The sequence below is a fragment of the Cyprinodon variegatus genome, unplaced genomic scaffold, assembly GCF_000732505.1.
Source record: "Cyprinodon variegatus isolate N-32 unplaced genomic scaffold, C_variegatus-1.0 Scaffold309, whole genome shotgun sequence".
NCBI lineage: Eukaryota > Metazoa > Chordata > Actinopteri > Cyprinodontiformes > Cyprinodontidae > Cyprinodon > Cyprinodon variegatus.
This window is the reverse complement of record NW_015150762.1, coordinates 397,664-417,463: the sequence shown is the minus strand read 5'-3', so window position 1 is coordinate 417,463 and position 19,800 is coordinate 397,664. Positions and strand designations below refer to the sequence as shown.

The 19,800-nt window shown below is 39.2% G+C and overlaps 1 protein-coding gene across 1 annotated transcript; it reads left to right on the top strand.

The window, feature by feature from the left end:
• Nucleotides 1-599: 599 nt before the first annotated feature.
• scrt2 (scratch family zinc finger 2) lies at nucleotides 600-8,218 on the top strand. Its single transcript, XM_015384282.1, has 2 exons — nucleotides 600-1,232; nucleotides 4,611-8,218. Exons 1-2 carry the CDS (start codon nucleotides 1,073-1,075, stop codon nucleotides 5,408-5,410), a joined length of 960 nt encoding a protein of 319 aa, XP_015239768.1. The 5' UTR covers nucleotides 600-1,072; the 3' UTR covers nucleotides 5,411-8,218.
• Nucleotides 8,219-19,800: the final 11,582 nt, after the last annotated feature.

Sequence of the window (19,800 nt, the reverse complement as noted above, 5' to 3'; positions counted from 1 at the left end):
ATTTCACCCTAATCAAAAAAGATGTAATTAATTAATCAGATAATTCACTGCCATGCATGGCAGGACACACATCTGTGCAGCAGTAATGGGAAGGGAGACAGCAGCGCTGAGCTGAGCAATTCTCCTTCCCTGTGCTTGGCTCATCAGCGGTGCTGGAATCCAGTTCAACTTCGAAAGAAAAGGAGCAGCACTCCCAAACACTCTGCTGATCTTTCCTGGACTTAGTGCCTGCTGTTGGCTTGTGAGAGCAGTGCAGTGCGACCACAGGAAGGAAAGATCTGAGGCTATTTGAGGAAACAGAGATGACTTGAGGGAGGCAGAGCCGGTGCAAGACAAACATAAACTGTGCCACTTCATCTGAAGACAATGGGGGACAGGACACCGAGTGTGCTCTCATCCACATCTCCATTGTCTGCCCATCTCTTTTACTCCTCCTCTGAGCATGGAGCATAAGCGGGGTGAAAGGAGGAGGGGAAGGGAGGAGGAGGGGGAGCAGCAGGGGGGCAGAGGGGGTCTGGCTGTGTTCTTTCTCCTCTGTCTGTGTGCGAATGCACAGACGGTTCAGTAGTAATTTGATGTGTGTCCCCAGGGACATTTGATGGATTAAAGCTAAGCAGCTCCATTTCGCAGCACCACCTGATCTTCCTCTGCCTGTGCCCCATATAAAGGCTGGCGTGATTGCTGATCTCAGCTAGTCTGACAGTCTCTCTCTCTCTTTCTCTTGCGCTCTCTCCCTCCTCTCTCTGTCTGTCTCCATCTCTTCTCTTCCTCACTGGTCTCTTAAGCCTGCTGCATCACAGGAGCTATCCAGTGCTGAACAGGATCGCTTTTATTTTTTATTTTTTTATTTTTTCTGGGGGAAGCTGAGGGAACCAAAGAGTATCAAGCCAGCATTGTCATCAGCCTTGTTCTCCACTGGTTTTCATCTTTTTTTGCTTTCTTATCATATGTTTTTTTGACCACACCAACCACAAGGATTACCGTCAACCAGCTCTGCTTGTTTGCGTCCTCAGAGGTTCTTCTATTTTCTCTCATGCGTTTCTCTCAGTCCCGTGTTTTCATCCACTGAAACATGCCCCGCTCTTTTTTGGTGAAGAAGATCAAGCTTGATGATTTCTCTTCGTCCAATGTGGCCAACTCCAACCATCATCACCACCTGGACGACTCGTTCACTTTTGCCCGCTCCATCACAGACTCGGTGACCAGTCTCGGGGTTCGTCTCAGTGAGAATGGTGAGTTCTAACATGCCTCCAGTCTGAGCCGCTCTAGTGAAAGATGTCCTGTAAACAGCTCTGGCACTGATTTCAGCATGCCTCACATTTCCACACAGACGGTGTCCTCCTTCTATCTGTTGGGTGGGATTTTTTTTTTGTTTGAGTCAGCTAATATATATGCTGAAACTGTGTAAATTAATGTGACACGTTACATGCATCCAGCTGATTTTGCGCACCCACATCCAAAATAATCCGCTTCCGAGGCACCCCACCCCCATCGCAGACTTTTGTTTTTTGACTCTGGCAAAGGACAGACACAATTCAGGTCACAGCCACGGATTAGTTTATGTAAATAGGGAAGCAAACATGTGTCTAATCAGGAGAGCTTGGATACGCATTTGTATAACTGCAAAACCCCTGTGGACCACAAACACATGCAGGGTGAACATATCTGGTCATGATGTGCAGTAGAAAATTCAAGAACCTGAGCAATGAGTATCGGATGATATATTTGTCCTTAGCTGTTATTGTCCTTGAGTTCCCATCATGGTCCGATCCTCCCTTGCCCCCCTCTTCCCATCCAAATGGAGCATGCACACAGTCTCCCCACCCCCATAGCTCCGCTACATCTTTCTCTTCCTTCCGGGCATTTGAAAACTAGCAGGGGTTAGAGTTTCAACCGTGCAGGCCTATTGCCGTCACAAGAGACATCAACACACTGTACAGTGAAGCAGTGAGGGAGGTGGGGAGCTGAACGCTGAAAAGAGGCAGAATAAGGAGACAAAAATGCTCAGGGCAGCAATGAGGCAGATCACGTGACGGAGGTTGTACAGTAAACACGGGGAAAAGGCAGATAACTGCGCTGTGGTCAACACTCTGACCGGCCACGCTAAGCTTCCGGTCAGAGCTGACGGGGCGACCTTCACTTTCACAGCCCGCTTTAGGCTCGTTGCTTCCATTTTGTGACCATGTTTGGTGGGCCATATGAGAGCCTTTGTTGTGATTCACTGAAATATTTTAACAGGAGAGAAATCACAGCGCACAGCTAAGCCCTGTTGATGATGCCCACCTGTTATTCAGCCATTTCAAAAGTAAGGGGGGGTTTTAAGAAGGAAGATCACACTATGTTTTTATTTTTTTGCAAAAAAAAATTAACAGATCAGAAAAAAAAAAATCCAAATAAGCATTTACTCAACATTTAAGAGTTTAGAAATTGAGCACCTGAATAATTATATTTCCTTAAAATCATATTTTTTTGCTTGTGCTGAATGCCTTTTATTATTCCTGTTGCTGTATTTTTTTTGCTTATATTTAAAATTTAATTTGTACAGTTTTACTCACTCTATTGTTCTTCATTCTATTGTTCAAAATCGTGAAAGATAAGCATGTTTTATTTAAAGGGGATGAGAACAAAACCTTTTCATCTGAAAGAAAGAATTACTATTTTACACAGAGACAAAAAAAAAAGGGGAGATGAAATAAAGGATTTCCAGCGCAGCCGAAACACCTAACGTCAGCACTTCTGCTGTTCTGGGAGATATTCTTTCCCCCCATTGTGGAGACATTTGACTTGAGTGTCTGTCGAACAACAAAGAGGGGAGGCTGAGAGGGTCCATTAATTACATGCTTGCTTTGCATTACAGAAATGAGTCTATGAGCTGTAAAGGCTGATACAGCACCAGTCCTAAATGGTGAGCTCCGTGTTTGACCTTGAGTAATTGCAACACGGTAAACACGTCTGCGTACAGTGATATGGCACGTCTGTTTTTGTTGGAGAGAATATCAAAATAAAATAACCAAAAAAAATGCAATGCAAACACACTTCATGTTTGCTGATAATGTGGCTGTAAAACAGGTGGATTTGGTTTCTCATTGCTGTGCAGCAGCAGCATTTATGCATTTAACAGCAGCTTTAAGAGTGAAACCAACAAACAAATTCATTTGTTTGGTTTTAGAAAAAGAAAGTGACGCTGTCTCACAGACAAACACCATCTGTGCTGTTTAAACCCGTGAAGCCATGCAGTGCAGCATAATGCCGCGTGCACAGGCCTGTAGTTTCCTTGTCCCCGGGTGTCACGGTCATGTCTTTGACAAAGAGGCTGTGTGAACCCAAACCCTTGGGAATGGAGAAGCAGTAGTAAGAGAGCACTTAAACTGATTTCTTAATGGCTTGTTTCTTGAAAGCACTTCGGCATGCTCGCTGCAGACAGGTGAGCATCTTTGGAAACACGGTTTCTGATGCCATGTCTCACATTATCAGTGCTCCTGCAAACTCTATTCAATAGACTCTTATAGCGTCTCCATGATACTTGATCTGTTCCACACATTATCTTCTCCAGCATTGGACTCTTTCAACAGCTGCACTATTTTACAGATGATAGGTTATTGATCAGTTCAAAACTTTGAATTTCATTAAAAAACAGTCAATACCTAATTTCCACTGCTTGCTGCACACAACGCTTAGGAATGCCTTTTTTTCTGCAGTTATGCACTATTTGTCTCAGGAAAAGAAATTCACTACATTTTAAATTTGCACTTTAAAATATATCAACCCAGAAGATGAAATGCATTTAGTTTGTATTGAGCTTACATGCCACTTTAGCATCTATCAACCTCTGTTAGGGTTCATTTAGCTGCCAGCAAGGCTTTCAGCTGCTCTGTCACCAAGCTTCCTCAGAGGTAAAACGGAGGAAAAACATAAATCTCTCACAGTGTGCTGCGGCTAGCTTCATCATCTTAAGCTCTGTTTGTTAGAGAAGCAGAAGTTCAATACGCTATATGCAGACGAATAAACAAGATCCAAACTATATTTAGCATTGATGCAAAATTAGCAACTTAATGCAATCATCTGTTGACTGAAAAACTTTAATGACTCTGCTATGCTAAATCAGGGAACCTAATAAAAAAAAAATTTAAAATATTTATATGGAAACTAGACAAACTCAGCACTGAAACATTATTCTGTTTGGCATAGCTGTGCTGACTCTTAAGGAAGATGCTTAGTCAAATGTTCACTGACAGTTCAGCCATTATGAGACTCTCACAGTTTAATACAAATGAGGAAAGTATCAACATTTAAATGTTTTAAAGTATTTGAAAAATGAATAGCTTCCAAAGTTTTTGTTTTAAAAACAGCGTTACCGTGTCAAGAGATGACTGGACCTCATTTTTTCTACACATTCACTGCTCATATCAACTACATACTGGCTGGCAGTAGGAAGCAACAAGTGGGGGAGGGGTGGTGCTGCACTATTTTATGCATGAATAAGAAAAATGTCCAGCCATTTTGAATGTTATTTAAAGATAAGGAATAATCCTTGGTGCAGCTAAATAATGTCCCATTGTGTTCATCCATCACAAGCTCTGGCCAACTGTCTTTGTGTGTCTCTTACTCAGGATACATCCAGGATTACATCACACCATCTGTATACCAGGGGGAGAAGAAGATGGAGCATAAGCTTGCTTCGCCGGTGTCGGATCCCCTGTACACCCAGGTGAGCAGCGGTGGGGAGTACTGTGACCCAGACTTGAAACATCCCGACAGCCCCCAGTCCGGCATGACGGCGAGTGGCTTCTACACTGGTGAATCGGAGGCTCTGGCCGAGGGTTACACCATGGATGCCTTCTTCATCTCCGACGGGCGCTCCAGGCGAAAGGGAGAGGGCGAGGCTCGCGGGTCTAGCTCGAGAAGCAGCAGCGCCAACGGTGGGGTTCAGGAGAGGGGAGCCGGCGTTCCTCGCCACACCTGCAACGAGTGCGGAAAGACCTACGCCACTTCCTCCAACCTCAGCAGACACAAGCAGACGCACCGCAGCCTGGACAGCAAGATGGCCCGCAAGTGTCCCACCTGCAACAAAGTGTACGTGTCCATGCCGGCTTTGGCAATGCACATCCTCACCCACGACCTCAAGCACAAGTGCGAAGTGTGCAGCAAGGCCTTCAGCCGGCCCTGGCTGCTGCAGGGTCACATGCGCTCACACACGGGGGAGAAGCCCTTCGCCTGCGCCCACTGTGGCAAAGCCTTTGCTGACCGTTCAAACCTCCGCGCCCACATGCAAACACACTCTGCCTTCAAGCACTACAGATGCAAGCGCTGCAATAAGACCTTTGCTCTCAAGTCCTACCTGAACAAGCACTATGAGTCAGCTTGCTTCAAGGGCTCCGCAGACGAAGACGATTCTGGATCAGAAAACTAACCACGACAGAAGCAGAATTTCTGAACCCCTGTTGAAGGTTCACAACCAATAACCCTGTTCACTCTACCCTCCATGCCTTTTTTCTTCCCTTTTTTTAGAAAGCAATATTTTCACTGAGATTACGTGAAGAAACTCTGATAACTGATTATGGCAAAGACAATTTCAAAAGATGCTGGATTTTTTTTCCCTGCACAGTAGCTAATCGTCCACAGAAACATACAATCAATCAACCTTCCCCCAAATAGAGACTGTAGATGGTAGTTGTACACAACTCAGCAACATGTGCTCACGCCAATGTGGGGACATGGAGACACACACACGCAAACACGCACCCACGCACTGAGACACATACATGAATGCACACCCACTCTTACAACACAATTATATATGAGGCCTGGCATGTGAATTTTTATCAATGACTATAATAATATTGATATCAATAGTAATAATATTTAGATTCCTGATATTTTATAGGAAATAGTAACAAAAAACAAACAAAAAAAAAACATAAAAAAGGACTAACAGCGTTATTTTGTTTTTTAGAGACAAAATGACCTCTTGTATTTTTATGCTGCTTTTTATTTGCTAAGAATTGAATTCTTTTGCAACTGCCAACATAAACTTTTTACAAAAATGTGAACTATGACAGTATTTGCAAAAAAAAAAAGGGAGATCATTTTAAAAGGTAAAAAAAAAGACAAACCCTCCTTTTTTCCACACCAACCTTTCAATTCAACGGATGTTATTTTTCTATTTAATTTTTCTAAATTTATTTTTTTGTGCTTTTTATCTCTTGTTGATCAAAAGCTTCTTTGTAACTGTGGGTACATCAAACAGAGCTCGTCTTAAATAAGCTATAAAAAAAAAAAAAATCATACATCATTCAGATCAATTCTGCAGGAACAGTGATTTTGAAATGTTGTCCTGTTGAGCAGGTACAATTACTCCCACCATCTGATCAGATTCATAGTCTCACCTTGATGCACAGACTTGGACAAAAAAAAAAAAAAAACTGAAAGCCAGACCAAATGTTTTAATAAGTGCCATGAGCAGTTCACTCATCTATAGCAATTAAAACTCTTATCGTTCTTCCTTCACCATGATGGCTGGCGTAAACCCCGCTGCCTTCTTGGTGCCTCGTCCAGTCTTAATGAGTAATCTCGACCCCGTATTTGAGGTGCTCACCCCCTCCACCAGTATTACCTCAGAGTGAACGTACGGACTCGCACACCCTCAGTTACAAAGTGACACATTTTTGTGTTTGTCTGTTTTTATATGTCGCTCAAAGCTACTCCCATGGTTTGGTAGATGCATACCATCTATTTATCATGTAAATACTTTATTTGTCCTCCTGTTTGTCTATTTATTTATTTACTTATTTATTTATTTATTTATCCTATTTTCGCTTATTTATTGAATACTTATTTATCATGTATTTATTTATGGGTTGTTATTTGAAAAGACCAACATCCATTGTCCTTGTAAGATGCTGCTGATCTTCAAAGAAAATGTTTATATGCATGAAAACTGTAGAGAGTCCATGGGACTTAGTTTTAAAGAGGAACAATGTACAGTACCAGTGCTAGAGGACTTCCAATGAATGAATGCAGACTTAGTTTTTAGGCTTTGTGGCAATAACAAGACTGGAAAAAAAGCAATGACATGGAAAAACAATCCCAGCTGTTCTGTTTTTGTTTAACATAGGGCAATAAAGAGAAAACGATGACACAAAAATACTGATTGTGTTTACCAAAAGCACTCCAACTTCTCAAAGAGGGAGATTTTTGGCCTCTTTTTTTTTGTCTTTCAATCTCAGGCAACTACCAGTTCTCAGAAGTGATCTACGCTAATGTGCATCGCGGAAATCAGAAAAATAAAAAAGTCTCGGTGTGCTAAAGTTGAAGCAATAATAACGCCAAGATCAGCAGGCCATTACTTCAAAACTGACACGGGGCTGATATTTGTTAACCTAATAATTTTTCATTCCACATTAAAACCACAACAAGACACTAATTTTCATTAGGTGAGAGTGATAATAAAGTTTTAAAACACACCATGAGGCATGTAACGATTTGAACTCCTCCTGAGATAGCAAAAGGATGTTTATGTGTGCTCTTTAGCAGCAATTATAAAATAATCTTGGCATTAACTTTCTGAGTGAAGGAAGATTTTTTTTCTCAATAGCTGTAATAAAATGACACGCAGCATTGAACTTCCAAACCCGCAGCTTTATATTTTCCTGCATCCCTCCCTTACCCAGCAGCCGTCCTCACCCTGTCCCAACTGCCTCTGAACAGACGCGCCGCGCATTAGATGTGCTGAAGTAGGATTGGCGGAGGGTGGTGGAGTGTGGGAGGATAACAGGTGTTTGTAGACAGACTGCAGATAGGGAGCGTAATTGAGTCGGTGAGCGACCTCCAAGGGGAAGGTCAAGCACCAGCAGGCAAATGCACTGTCAGCTATTTGCATATTCCAAATGGATGGCACTATTGCAGCAATGCTGAGCTCGCTTTGAAAAAAAGAGAGAGAAAAAAAAAAGCTAAGCTGAGGAGGAGAAAGGAGAGCAAAGAGGAGCTTCTGTTCTATTTGTTCATCCTCTTCTTTCTGCTTCACCATCATCCTATGTAGTGCTACAGCTGAATCCCTGCATGAGAGCATCCAAACCACCTGTCTAATAATCAACGTGTCGGACACACAATCTGGAAAATCGCTGGCAAAAAAAGATTGCTTCTGAAATCTATTTTTTTTTATTTTATTTAACATGTGAGAGAACAATAAGGCATCACCAAAATGTGAGGGTTGTGTATTGAAAAGACAAATACATGCACTGAGCGTATTAAAAACCTCAAATGTAAATGCTGGCTTGCTTCTAAACCTGGCAGTATTAAGACCGCTTCCAGAGAAGGGGCAGAACTTGATAGCAAAATAACACATTTAGATGTAGGGAAACATTGTTCCTCTTTGATTTTGTAAATACATGTGTAAATATATCACAGCAATAATATCACAATGCATGTAGACATTTAAATGCTCTTTTTTCTATCCATGTCTTTTTTTTTCTATTAAAAAAAAAAAGACAAATGCAGGTACCAATTGCAGTCTGGTTGGCCATGTGAATCAGGGAGCGTCTTGATTAAGAAGATATCTGTAATAAGTTAGAACAACAACTTTCAACTCTGTGTTTTCTCAAAGATCTGATCATGTTGGGTATGATTTTTCTTTCTTTTCTTCTTTTCTTTCAATTTATGTGCCCGGCTTGGCTGCGCAATGAAAAAGTGCCAAAAAGTATGATTTCCATGACAAAAGCCTTCAACATATGGTTGGCTGCTTGAAACCATCCATATGGTCCTCAAAGAAAAAAAACTGATTAAGATTTTCCACCTTCTTTCTCATTCTCTCTCTCACTCTCCTTAGCTTTCCCTCTTTCTCTCCGTTCCAGTATGAAGAAACTTAAGCCATGATTGCTGAGGGGTGTTTTCATTTATCTTGTTCTGCTACAATTAATAATGATGACCACAATAGCAATGATAACATTAATAAAAACAATAGCACAAGGAACCAGAAAGTCCACTTGTATTTTTTTAAATGCTCTTATTTGATTATAACAGACATAAAAAAAATTATTTGTATATTCATAATAAAATAAAGCGTCTAGCACAAACATTACATAAACATTTTAGCATTTTTATACCTTGCGAACAGAAAATGTTATGTTTTTATTGTGATTTTATGTGACAGACATAAAGTGGAATAATTGCAAAGTGGACACAAAACAACAGCTGCTTTTTTGTTGTTGTTGTCTGTGTTTTTATAGACATTTTTGTATTAAGCCCCCTAACTATGGTACCCCTAAAGGTAGGACAGTGCAAGAAATTTAGAACTTATCTGGTAGAGTCAGCCTGTATGTAACTTAGCCTCAATATAGATACAGCTGTTCTGTGAAGGAATCAGAGATTTGTTGGACATCAGAGAACAAACGGTCTTGTGAAGCCCGAGTGACAGAGTACATCATTTTTTAAAATCCCACAGATTACGGTTTAATCCACAATTTACAAAAAACAGAGCGTGGAATAGATCCAAATCTTCAATTATTGTTCAATGTTGACTCTGAGGGAGCTGCAGAGAGCCAGAGCTCAGGTGTGTGCATGTTTTGAAAAGACAACTATAAGTTATGCACTTTAAAATCTGGCTTTTGTGGAATGGTGACAAGATTAAAACTGATATTTTAAGCCTCCATGAAGGTAGGAAAAACCAGAGCCAATCAATCCTGTAGTGTAGCCATAGTGGTGGCACCATCATCGGGATGTTTTCCTTACGAGGGGATAGGCATTCTCAACAGACATCTAAACAGTAATCCTTAAAGAAAACATACAAGCGGTTGGAAAAGACTTAATTGGAGCCTCGCTTTCTAGCAGGGGCAGAGCAGTAACGGAGCTTTATTAAAGCATTTCAGTGTGTTAGAGTGGCCCAGTCAAAGTAAGGATCTAAAGTCATTTGAGTATCTATGGGAAGACTGGAAAACAGATTTGCAAATATCTTCAGTCAGATATTCTAAGCTGATAGAGACAGCTTAGAATAGAGGCAGCTGTGATCACAAAAAAATACAACTCTCTACAAATTGTGCTAAAAGTATAGGTAGTATTTCCAAATGTTATGTTAAAAAAAAAATTAAATAAAAAACCAAACCATAATTTTCCTTTCACCCCCCTGTTATCCAACAGTTTTTGTTGATCTATAACATGTAACAGATACACTGAGGTTTGATGTGTTGAATTTTGGGCTGAATACAAAATAACTTGCAGATGTCTGGTATCTGATTGATGTAGCTTTTAGTTAGAATTAACAAAATGAGTAATTACACTTTGACAATAATGTGCCATCAGCTGCCACCTCCTCTGCCAGTGTTTGAGGGATTGGATGAGCTTCACCGTCAATTTCCTAAATTTCAATTTCCCCACTCTGAGGCGGAAAAATGCCAATATCTGTAGTTCTCAAAGCAGCAGAAAAGGGGAACCATCAGAGTGCCTGACAACACCAATATCTCTTTGAGTTAGAGTTCTTGAGATGCCGGCGTTCTCAAAAGCAGAGGCATCTGTTCCACCACTATTAAGCCCTTCCTGGCCATTAAATTTTAATGGAACATTGATTTTATGCTGGAACTACCCTTCCTGAGTGACTCAAAAGCCGGAGAAAAATATGGAACAAAATAAAAATGAATCATGACACTGGACAGGGATTATTATTCTGGGGCTTTTCTTGATTGGTTTCCAGGGAATATACAACACTTGAATTCAATCGTTTGTGTCCTTCAGTGTCCTCCAGCAGCAGCAGCAGCAGAGCAGCAGCGATATAATGAGACCACAGAGTGGAGCAGACACTGTGCTGCACAGCACTCTTCTCAATGATTGCGCTTACCGTTGATAGTAGCGTTGCTCAAGTTTAAACAAAAAATTGTTGCTCCTGTTTTTACATGTTTAGTAAAGCACTGCTTGTGCAGCAAAGTGTTGATCTTAGTGCACAAAGGAGCCGCTCACGATGCTGCAGCTCAAACCTGTCACAGACCCCTGAACATCAGCATTCATATGCAGTATTCAGTCAAACTTTACTCCAACAGATGTTGCCCCCTATCAGATTTTATGATGAAAGTAAATAACTGATTTCATTACATGGCAATGAACTGTAAAATAGGGACCCATGGAATCCAATTACATCACCCGCGAGAGTGCTGTGTGTGTAACAACAATCAGCAGAGAGAGGCCGGTAGGGAGGCTGTGGCCCTGCATACATATCTCTGCAACACTCCACAGAGGGACACAGCAGCCTGCGCCTCCCACTGCCTCAAACACTCAGGGCGCATCAGGTAAATTATTAAAAACAGCCTGCAAAATTGAGGACGCTACACTCACATTTCAAAGATATTGACTTGAGAACACCATCATCGTCGGAGTGACTGTTACAGAGAAATTATAAGTGCTTTCTGTGGGATGGGGTGTGGGGTAACCACAAGGTTACTGCACAAATCCAGGGCATTAATGCAACTGTTTAAGCTCAGTCAGTGCAGCTCAAATTACAAAGTTAATTAAAGGAGTGTAAGTGGAGTTTCACCACAGCAGTTGATTAACCAATTATTTAAGTTCTGATACATAAATGTTTTGTTAAAAGAGAAAAGCAAAGTCAGTCCCTTTTTTTCCCCACTATGCCATAAACTTGCTCAGGATGAGGAATTGCTCTTAAGTTAATGAGCTGAGTATAATTAGCTGGGTTTTGTAAGAAAAAAATAGTTTAACCAATTGCTATAATTAGCGGAATTTGATTGGTTTGCATTACAGCTCTGCCCAAGTTATTTAAACATACATCTATACATGATTGAAATATATTGGTGTTTCATATTTCTAGATGTAAAATAGACCAATTTGTATTCCAAGGAGAGAATGAGATGAGATTTGCTGTAAATTGTTTCTAAATAAATAAACAAAACTGAACTTTTTTTCTGTAATTGAAAAATAAATGCTAGAAAAATGTAATACAATATTTGAGTTGATTTATGCGTTGTGATTAAATAATAGCTATAACATTTACATTCCTTTTCATACAACTAAAAGTTTGTGTTTCGAAAACTACTTCGAAAACTGTAAAACTGCAAAACTGATTATATTTTATTCTGTAATCTAATTAACTTACCATCACCAGTTTAAATTCCATTGCATACATTCTAACTTAAACTTGTATATTGTGTCTTGCAAAAACAAAGCTGAGTCAAAATCAAATTTAAATAACAATTGATAAAAAAGATTATCTTTTAAAGGGAACACCGCACACTGTGTTGAGTCATTGCAGATATGGCTAAAGTATGATAATAATAATGTGGAGAAACAATAATTTTGACAATTAAAAAATATATATTTTTCTCTTTTTGACAAATTTCTTAAAGTCAGCCAGCTTACAAAATGTTCTTAGGACCATATTTTAGGGATGTTTTGAACAGAAAAGCTGAAACAATCGATAAAGGAATCATGTAAATTAAAATGAGCAGTAACTTGAAGAAATTATGAATCATTCTAGGAGTTATTCTAGATACTGGATTTTAACCTTTGGGGCTAAATCCCTTTGAGACTAAATCAGCAAAGATGGTTTTGAGCAGGAATACAGTTGTATTCCTTTAGGACATAGGTGTCAAGCTCTGGTCCTCTAGGACTAAGTTAGAGATTAGTCTTTGTGTTAAACTCGCTCAAATCAAATAATTATCTCATCAGCAGGACTCTGGAGAATGTTACTGATGACAGCGGAGGGAATTTGGCCATTTCCTTCAGGTGTGTCGAACCAGGGACACATCTAGAGGTTGCAGGATGCCTGTACTTTGGACTGCTGACATGCAACCTTTTAAAAGCATGTTTCTGCTTATTGAAAAATTAGTTAATCAACCCATGAAACTTAACTAGAAGTATTGTAGAACAAAAATAGATAATTTAATCTGAATTTAATTAGTTTAAAATAAAAGCAGCTGCACTGGTTTTTGATAGATTTACAGATCAAAACCTGATTTTATTTTGACCCTTTCCTTGAACCTGGCGCCCTCTGTTGGCCGTTTTCCAACAATTACAAACAAACAAATTACCGTAATTAACAGCACGGCCAGTCCTACTGTAGATTCAGCTTAGAAATAGGAATGTAGAGCCCTTTAAATGTTAATACAGGCAAAAAAAGTGTTGGAGAAGATAAACTGAGAAAACAAATCAAAACACATGTTTTAGTGATTGCTTTGAACTTTGTGGTTATCTTTAATAATCTTTATGAAAAATATTAGCAGTACAAATAACAATGATGAGCCTATTAATGGTTAAACACAAATTACATAAACAATTGCAGTATCAGCACATTCTCTTTTTATTTTTACATTATGTGGCTTTTATTTATGACATAGGGCAAAGGTCACCAGGAGTCGACCCTGTGCAACTGTCAGCACATCTCTAGGACTGAACTCTGGAATCAAAAGACTAACATAACTTAGGCTTGACACTTTCCTGCTTCTTGTACATCAATACTACTGACTGTAGTGAATTTTATAAGTGAAATTCTGCGAAACACTATGTAAATAACTGTTTATGCAATAGGAAAAGCAGACACAAAAAGCGTTGGAAAAAAGCAATTTCTATATATGCATTTTTTACTTTAAATAGGCAGATTAATGAATGTTATTAACATTTTTGAAAAATGAACAAAATTAAGAACCCTGAATATTTAGTTATTAAAATATAACAAACAACATTAATCATTTTGTTTAACTTCAATACATTAAAATATATTAAGAGCATAGTCTAAACCTATTAAAAAAAAGTTTTTGAAGAAGATAACGACAGAAAACAACAGGAAAACCATAGTTTCAAACCAAAAACAAAAAGAAGCATTAAATTAGAATTATAAATGTTATCTGTTATCATTTCCATGAGAGCATAGGTAGATTATTCACTTCCAACTGTCCAAGACAGCTGGTTCTTTTTGGAGTACTTTAACAATGGTCATTGTGTAAGTTAATTGTGTTTTTGGATTTCTGTTAGTAATAAAAAAACAACCTTCCACTTCTTTATTATATTGGCAGAAAGCAAGAAGGAGACATCACTGTATACTCCCTGTAAATATATCAAACACAGTGTTGGTGATCTTCTCTGGGACAAGGAGGAGGAGTTATGCTGGTCTGGGGGCTCAGGGCTGCTGCTAACTCCAACTCATCTGTTATTATGTGTTAGCACACGGACAAGTTTAATATATTGTGGTTGTGTTTGTCAACTTTTGCTTTATCCACGACCGGTTTGCTTGGGAACAGTGCCCAGATATCCCTCTCCCCAGACAACTCATTCAGCTCGTCCAGGAGAAGCCTGAGATGTTCCAGGGTTAGCTGAGGGACGTAGAGTCCGTCCCCTGGGCCTTTTCTTCCTGGAACCATTTTTGAGGGACTGCCTCCTTGGATATCTGAAACAGAAATACAATGTGGAGAGGAAGTGGCTCTAATGAGAACCTCTCTCAGATCCTCACCCTATCTCTTACAGAGTGTCAGGTCACGTGCAGAGGAAGCTCATTTCACCTGCTTTTATCTGGGATTTTTTGCCTTTAGTCATGACCCTGATTTCATCACTATGGGTGAGGATAGGAACATAAACTAAACAGTAAATCGAAAGCTTTGCCTTTTGGCTCAGCTCACCACAACATACTAGAGCAGCATCCGGTGAGTGCCTGGGGTTGGGTTACTCCTCGTAGAGGCTGGCCAAGCCAAGCCTGAACTAGTGATGTAATGCTATCCTTCAGTGGGCCCACCACCTGCAGGCTGCATCCACGAATCAGGAGCAACCTGATTCGTGGATGCTTAAAGTGCCTCTGGGGACCTGAATATCTGCCTAAATACCTAAATGTTGTTGGAATGTAGTTGGTAGCTAAGCTAAACATTCATAAAGCACTTACCCACCTCTTTTGGAGTAAGAAATAAACATCCTTTGTTTAATGTTTCATATTTTATCTTGTTCCTTTTCTAAAAACCTGATATAATTTTTCTTGGCAGAATGGGTCATCAGCATTTTTCTTAAACTCCTGTTGCATCTATTAACTGTTACTAAACACTAGGCAAGGCAAGGCAAATTTATTTGTATAGCACAATTCAGTACAAAGACAATGCAAAGTGCTTTACATGATTAAAATACAGGAAAATAAAACAGAATCAAAGCAAGTAAGAAAAAATAAAATAAAATAAAATAAAAAATGCAGAAACAAAAAAGAATACCGTATTAAAAACAGTTGGAATAAAGAAAACATGTTTTAGTTAAACTGTTTAACTAGAACAGCCGAAGGCAATCCTAAACAAATGTGTTTTTAGTCTTGATTTAAAGGAACTCAGGCTTTCCGCACTTTTACAGTTTTTTGGAAGTTTGTTCCAGATAAGTGGAGCATAGGAACTAAATGCTGCTTCTCCATGTTTAGTTCTGGTTCTAGGTATGCAGAGCAGGCTGGAGCACTTCTCCAAGGAGACTTTTTCTTTCCGGAAAAGACTTTCACTTTAATTGGAGCAATGCAGCTAATGATGTCTAAGTCTTTAGACTGAAAGTTATCTACTAGCTCATCTACTGAGTTGCACCCCAAGGTTGAAGTAGCAGAGTAAGCTTGAATAAAAGTTTCTGTGGCATTTTCCTTAAAGATGCGTTTACTTATGATGTCCCTTTGGCTAAATGAGTCACTGGAAATGATGTCCTCAAAGGTAACAGAAAAGTGATCGGATAGGGCAACATCAGTAACACTGACTTTAGAAATCACAATCAGGTGCTATAGAGCAGGAACCGTTTCATGCACATGCAGGGTGGGGTGTTCGGTCAATATGGATATTTAGTTTCTGATTCAATAGTGGAAAGATTAAACCTTAAAAAACTGCATTTATTTGGTTACATTTGATATTTCTATAGTATATCTTTGTATCGATTTAAAATTAATCTCTATTTTCTGGGGCCCTTGTCAGTCAGTGGCCCTTGAAATTGTCCTAACCTTTCCCCCTTTATGGCTCACTGATCCAGACTGTAAACCACTTAATACCGTCCACTCAACAAGCAGGAGGAAGAACCATCCGGCAGGGCCAGTAAGGACCAACCAACTGTAACTTCCCCTTTAAGAGCGAACAGTTTGTCTTTTCACATTCTGCATCACAGGAGAGATGCTCATTAAAAGCTCCTCCATTCCTCACTGTTTCATCAAGTGAGACTGCCAAGCTCTTTAACTCAGTGTTCTTGATGTTTGTGCTGTTTGTGTAAAAGCCCATCTGTTTCCTCGCCTCTCTGTTGGCAGAGGGTCCACCTCATCCGTATGCTTCTCTTTTTGAAGTCATGTCAAAATCTCATTTTTATGCATCTAAGATATCCAACTTGTCATCAGCACTCAGGCAAAAGTCAAAGAGGGCACTCCTTAAATAGCTCCTTTCTTTCCTTTAGATACAACGCACGCAGAAACAGGATGGGAGGAATTCAGAGCCAGAACATTTTAGGATCTGCAAAACTGCTGTGATTAGTTGTTAAATGGACCAACAGCAGATTAATATGCAGCATTGTTTTCTAGTTCAACACTAATAGTTACCATTGAAGTTAAGGTATGAATAGAAAATATTTGTCAGTGTGTCTGTCACATGCATGAATTTTTATTTGTTTTCTGCAATATAATCAACCAGTAGTTTACATAGAATCATGACTGGCATGAAAAGTGTAATAAATTTGAATTTTTACTAATTAAAATGAGTCAAGTAAATTTTGTACAAGAGAAATTCTCTGTGATGCTCTTCAGTTTGAACTGATTGGGGATTTGCTTAAATCCAACACCTTACACAAATAATCACTGTCAAATTTAGGGAAGGAAGTTAAACAAGATGAACATCAATGTGCAAAGAGAATAAAAAGCAGCGGTTCCAAAATTGACATTAAGCTCCAGTGAAATTCGCAGCTGCTTAAAGCAAAGCTTTAAAGCCAAAACGCCTTGTAACAACAGGAAAGCATGGAAATGGTGAGAGTCTTCTTCATTACCAAGGGGACCGGTGCATTGCAAGTGGAAAAATGAAGACGGAGGACTACTGGACCTCTAACTTCTCCAATTTTACTTCAAATTAACAGATTTGTAGCTTGTTGAAACTTGAACACAGCTGTTGAACAATAGGTCAAACCACACATGAGAATGCAGGATATAACCAGGAAACCAGTTCATTTAAATCACCACTTCTGGTACAGAAACTGGGTCAATCTTCAGCCTTAATCAGGGGCGGATTTAGGAAATTTGGGGCCCACTGCAAAGACAGGCAGGGGGCCTTCTGAACTGAGAAGACAACACATAAAACAGACCCATTATACAGATATAGAAATTTTAAGAGTAGACATGCATTATTTGTTCTACATTTTGTGCCTCTCTTCTTGTCCCTTTTCTTACACTGCAAAAACATTCTAAAAATTAGTAAATATTTCTTAAAATAAGTGTATTTACCCTTAAGTTGAGTAGGAAAATACGATGATCTGCCGATGGTATTAGCATTTTTACCCTTAAAATAAGAAAATTAGATATTATGCAATTGAGATAAGAGACTGCAGTTGTTTTGTCTTATTTTCCTATTGGCAAAGTGTCTCACATACCTGCTCAATTCAAGAAAAATGCACTTATTTTAAGAAAAAAAGTCTTACTTAGATATACATTTTTTGCAGTGTATTGTTTTCCTCTCTATGTTTTGTACTCAGCTGACTTTTCATTCTGTCTCAAAAGGAATGAAATATTTTTTTCCAAGCACTAAGCTCACTTAGATGATTGCTCCTTTCTGTGTTTCCAAAAAGGCGACGGCAAAAGTAAATAACACAGTCCTTCTTTTCACTGTAGACAAGCCATGATCTGCTTCTCTGTTCTCCATTTTTCATTTGGATGAAATAATAGCTGCATGAATCATGACAGCAGACAAGATAAAGGAGAGCAGGAGGCGGAGTTACCAATCTACTTGCTCTGGAGAGCAGAGTTCAGTGCTTTTCTATGTTGTCTCCAAAGTCTCCAGTAGCAGAAAAAAAGTTGTTAGATTTGGTACTATGTGCTTTTTTGAAATAAAAGTGCTAGAGGGGTCTGAAAAGTCACTAAAAATAGCGATTAAGGGGCTAAGTTGGCAACACTGCTCTTTGGATCGTTTGTTTTCAGATGGTTTGCTGCTATGTGTGTGGACCTTTCCGAACATGTGTAGCAAATAGACTGATCCAATGTGGTCAAAACATAATTAATGTGCACAAATAAGGAATAGTTTTAATAACCATACATGTAAACAGAGTTTTATGGGGCCCTAAGGAACTTGGATCCCTAGGAAACTGCCTTGTATTGCCTAATGGTAAATCCCCCCCTGGCCTTAATTATACCAGAAACTTGTCAGAGGCAACAAAATTCACTTGATGATTATTTCATAAATAACTGAAACTGAATTATTACCCTCTGGAACAGATTCAATAGCTAAACATCTGTAAACATTAGACTAAATCTGCAGCTAACCAAACATATATCAGTTATAAGCCATTTCCTTTATTGGTTGTTGTAAGTTACAGCTAAATCAATCAAAAGCGAATCGGGTGATTTGTAGCTAAAGGAAATAACAGGCGGATGGCACCCTAATGATTTCTTTAATGTAAATTTAACGCTCCTTCCGAGGCTTTCTGTGTTTATATTTAAACATTAAGCACTGAAATAATGCCCTTTCACTTCTATTAGAGCTGCAGGTTAATGAACTGAGCAAAGTGTAAATGAAAAGAAAGACAGCAGCCCAGTCCACATCTAAATAACCTCACTACCGAGCACCACTTCTTCTCCCTCAGGATTTTTTTACAGGAAGCATAATTTATTTTAAGGCAACGTAAAATCATTAAACAGAAATCTCCTTCTTAGCCTTTGTACTAAAAGGAAGAAGCAGAAAAAATAATATAGCAGATTCAAGTGGCTAAAGCGTAAAGTTGATAATCAACATCACCCCAGAAATCAGTCACGGAAAAAAAGATCTACTGTTGCTAAATCGTGTTGTGATTTCCAAAGCCTCATCTGTCACAAAGCTATACTTTGAAGGCTGGAAATCAGCATTAGAATAATTATCACTTTAAAAGGCATGTCAGCGTGTAAAAAGGCAAAGAAAGAGGAAAGGGAAAAGGCAGGAATAAATATAGCCTGCTTCTCCGGCGAAAAGCTGGCAGGTAATTTTCTCCAGCTGCTCTAAGTGTGACAATCCCACAGGGAGCGAAATCTAATATTAACAGCAAATTATTATGTGGGAACTGTTCTTCCATGACCCGCTGTTGTACCTGTGTGACTAACTCAATCTGAGTAATTGAGATATGTTAGCAAGTAGAATGCAGCCCTGCTGTGACAGCAGAGGGTCGTGTAGAGTGTAGCAGGACTCCAAAAACACCAAAACAACCGAGCTAATTTGCATGTCTATACGCCTTAACTGACAGGGTCCTCTGTTATCATTTGATGCTGGGTTCCCTTTGGTGTTTATTATTGAATCTGAATGACAGCAAAGTATAAATCTGACTATACTGTTCAAAGGAAAAGTGACAGGGTGCTGATTTGAACGTACATATAGCTAATAACTGTAATATGGTTAAACAATTTAAATACAAACCTGAAAAAAATGAATTCAATTTCATTCTTTAATCTTAACCATTTCAACGTGGCTCTAACTTCATGTAGGGGATTGATGTCTGATCAGAAACCCTCTGCCCTAGTCTTAAGCTTTTTGTAGCATCTAAAAGGTTTTCTTCCAATATTGCTCCATTGTTTAAGCCATGTGTCTTTACATCAACTCTGACCAACTTCCACCTCTCTATAAAAGAAAAAGCCTCAGAAAACAGCGTCAGTCTTCCCTC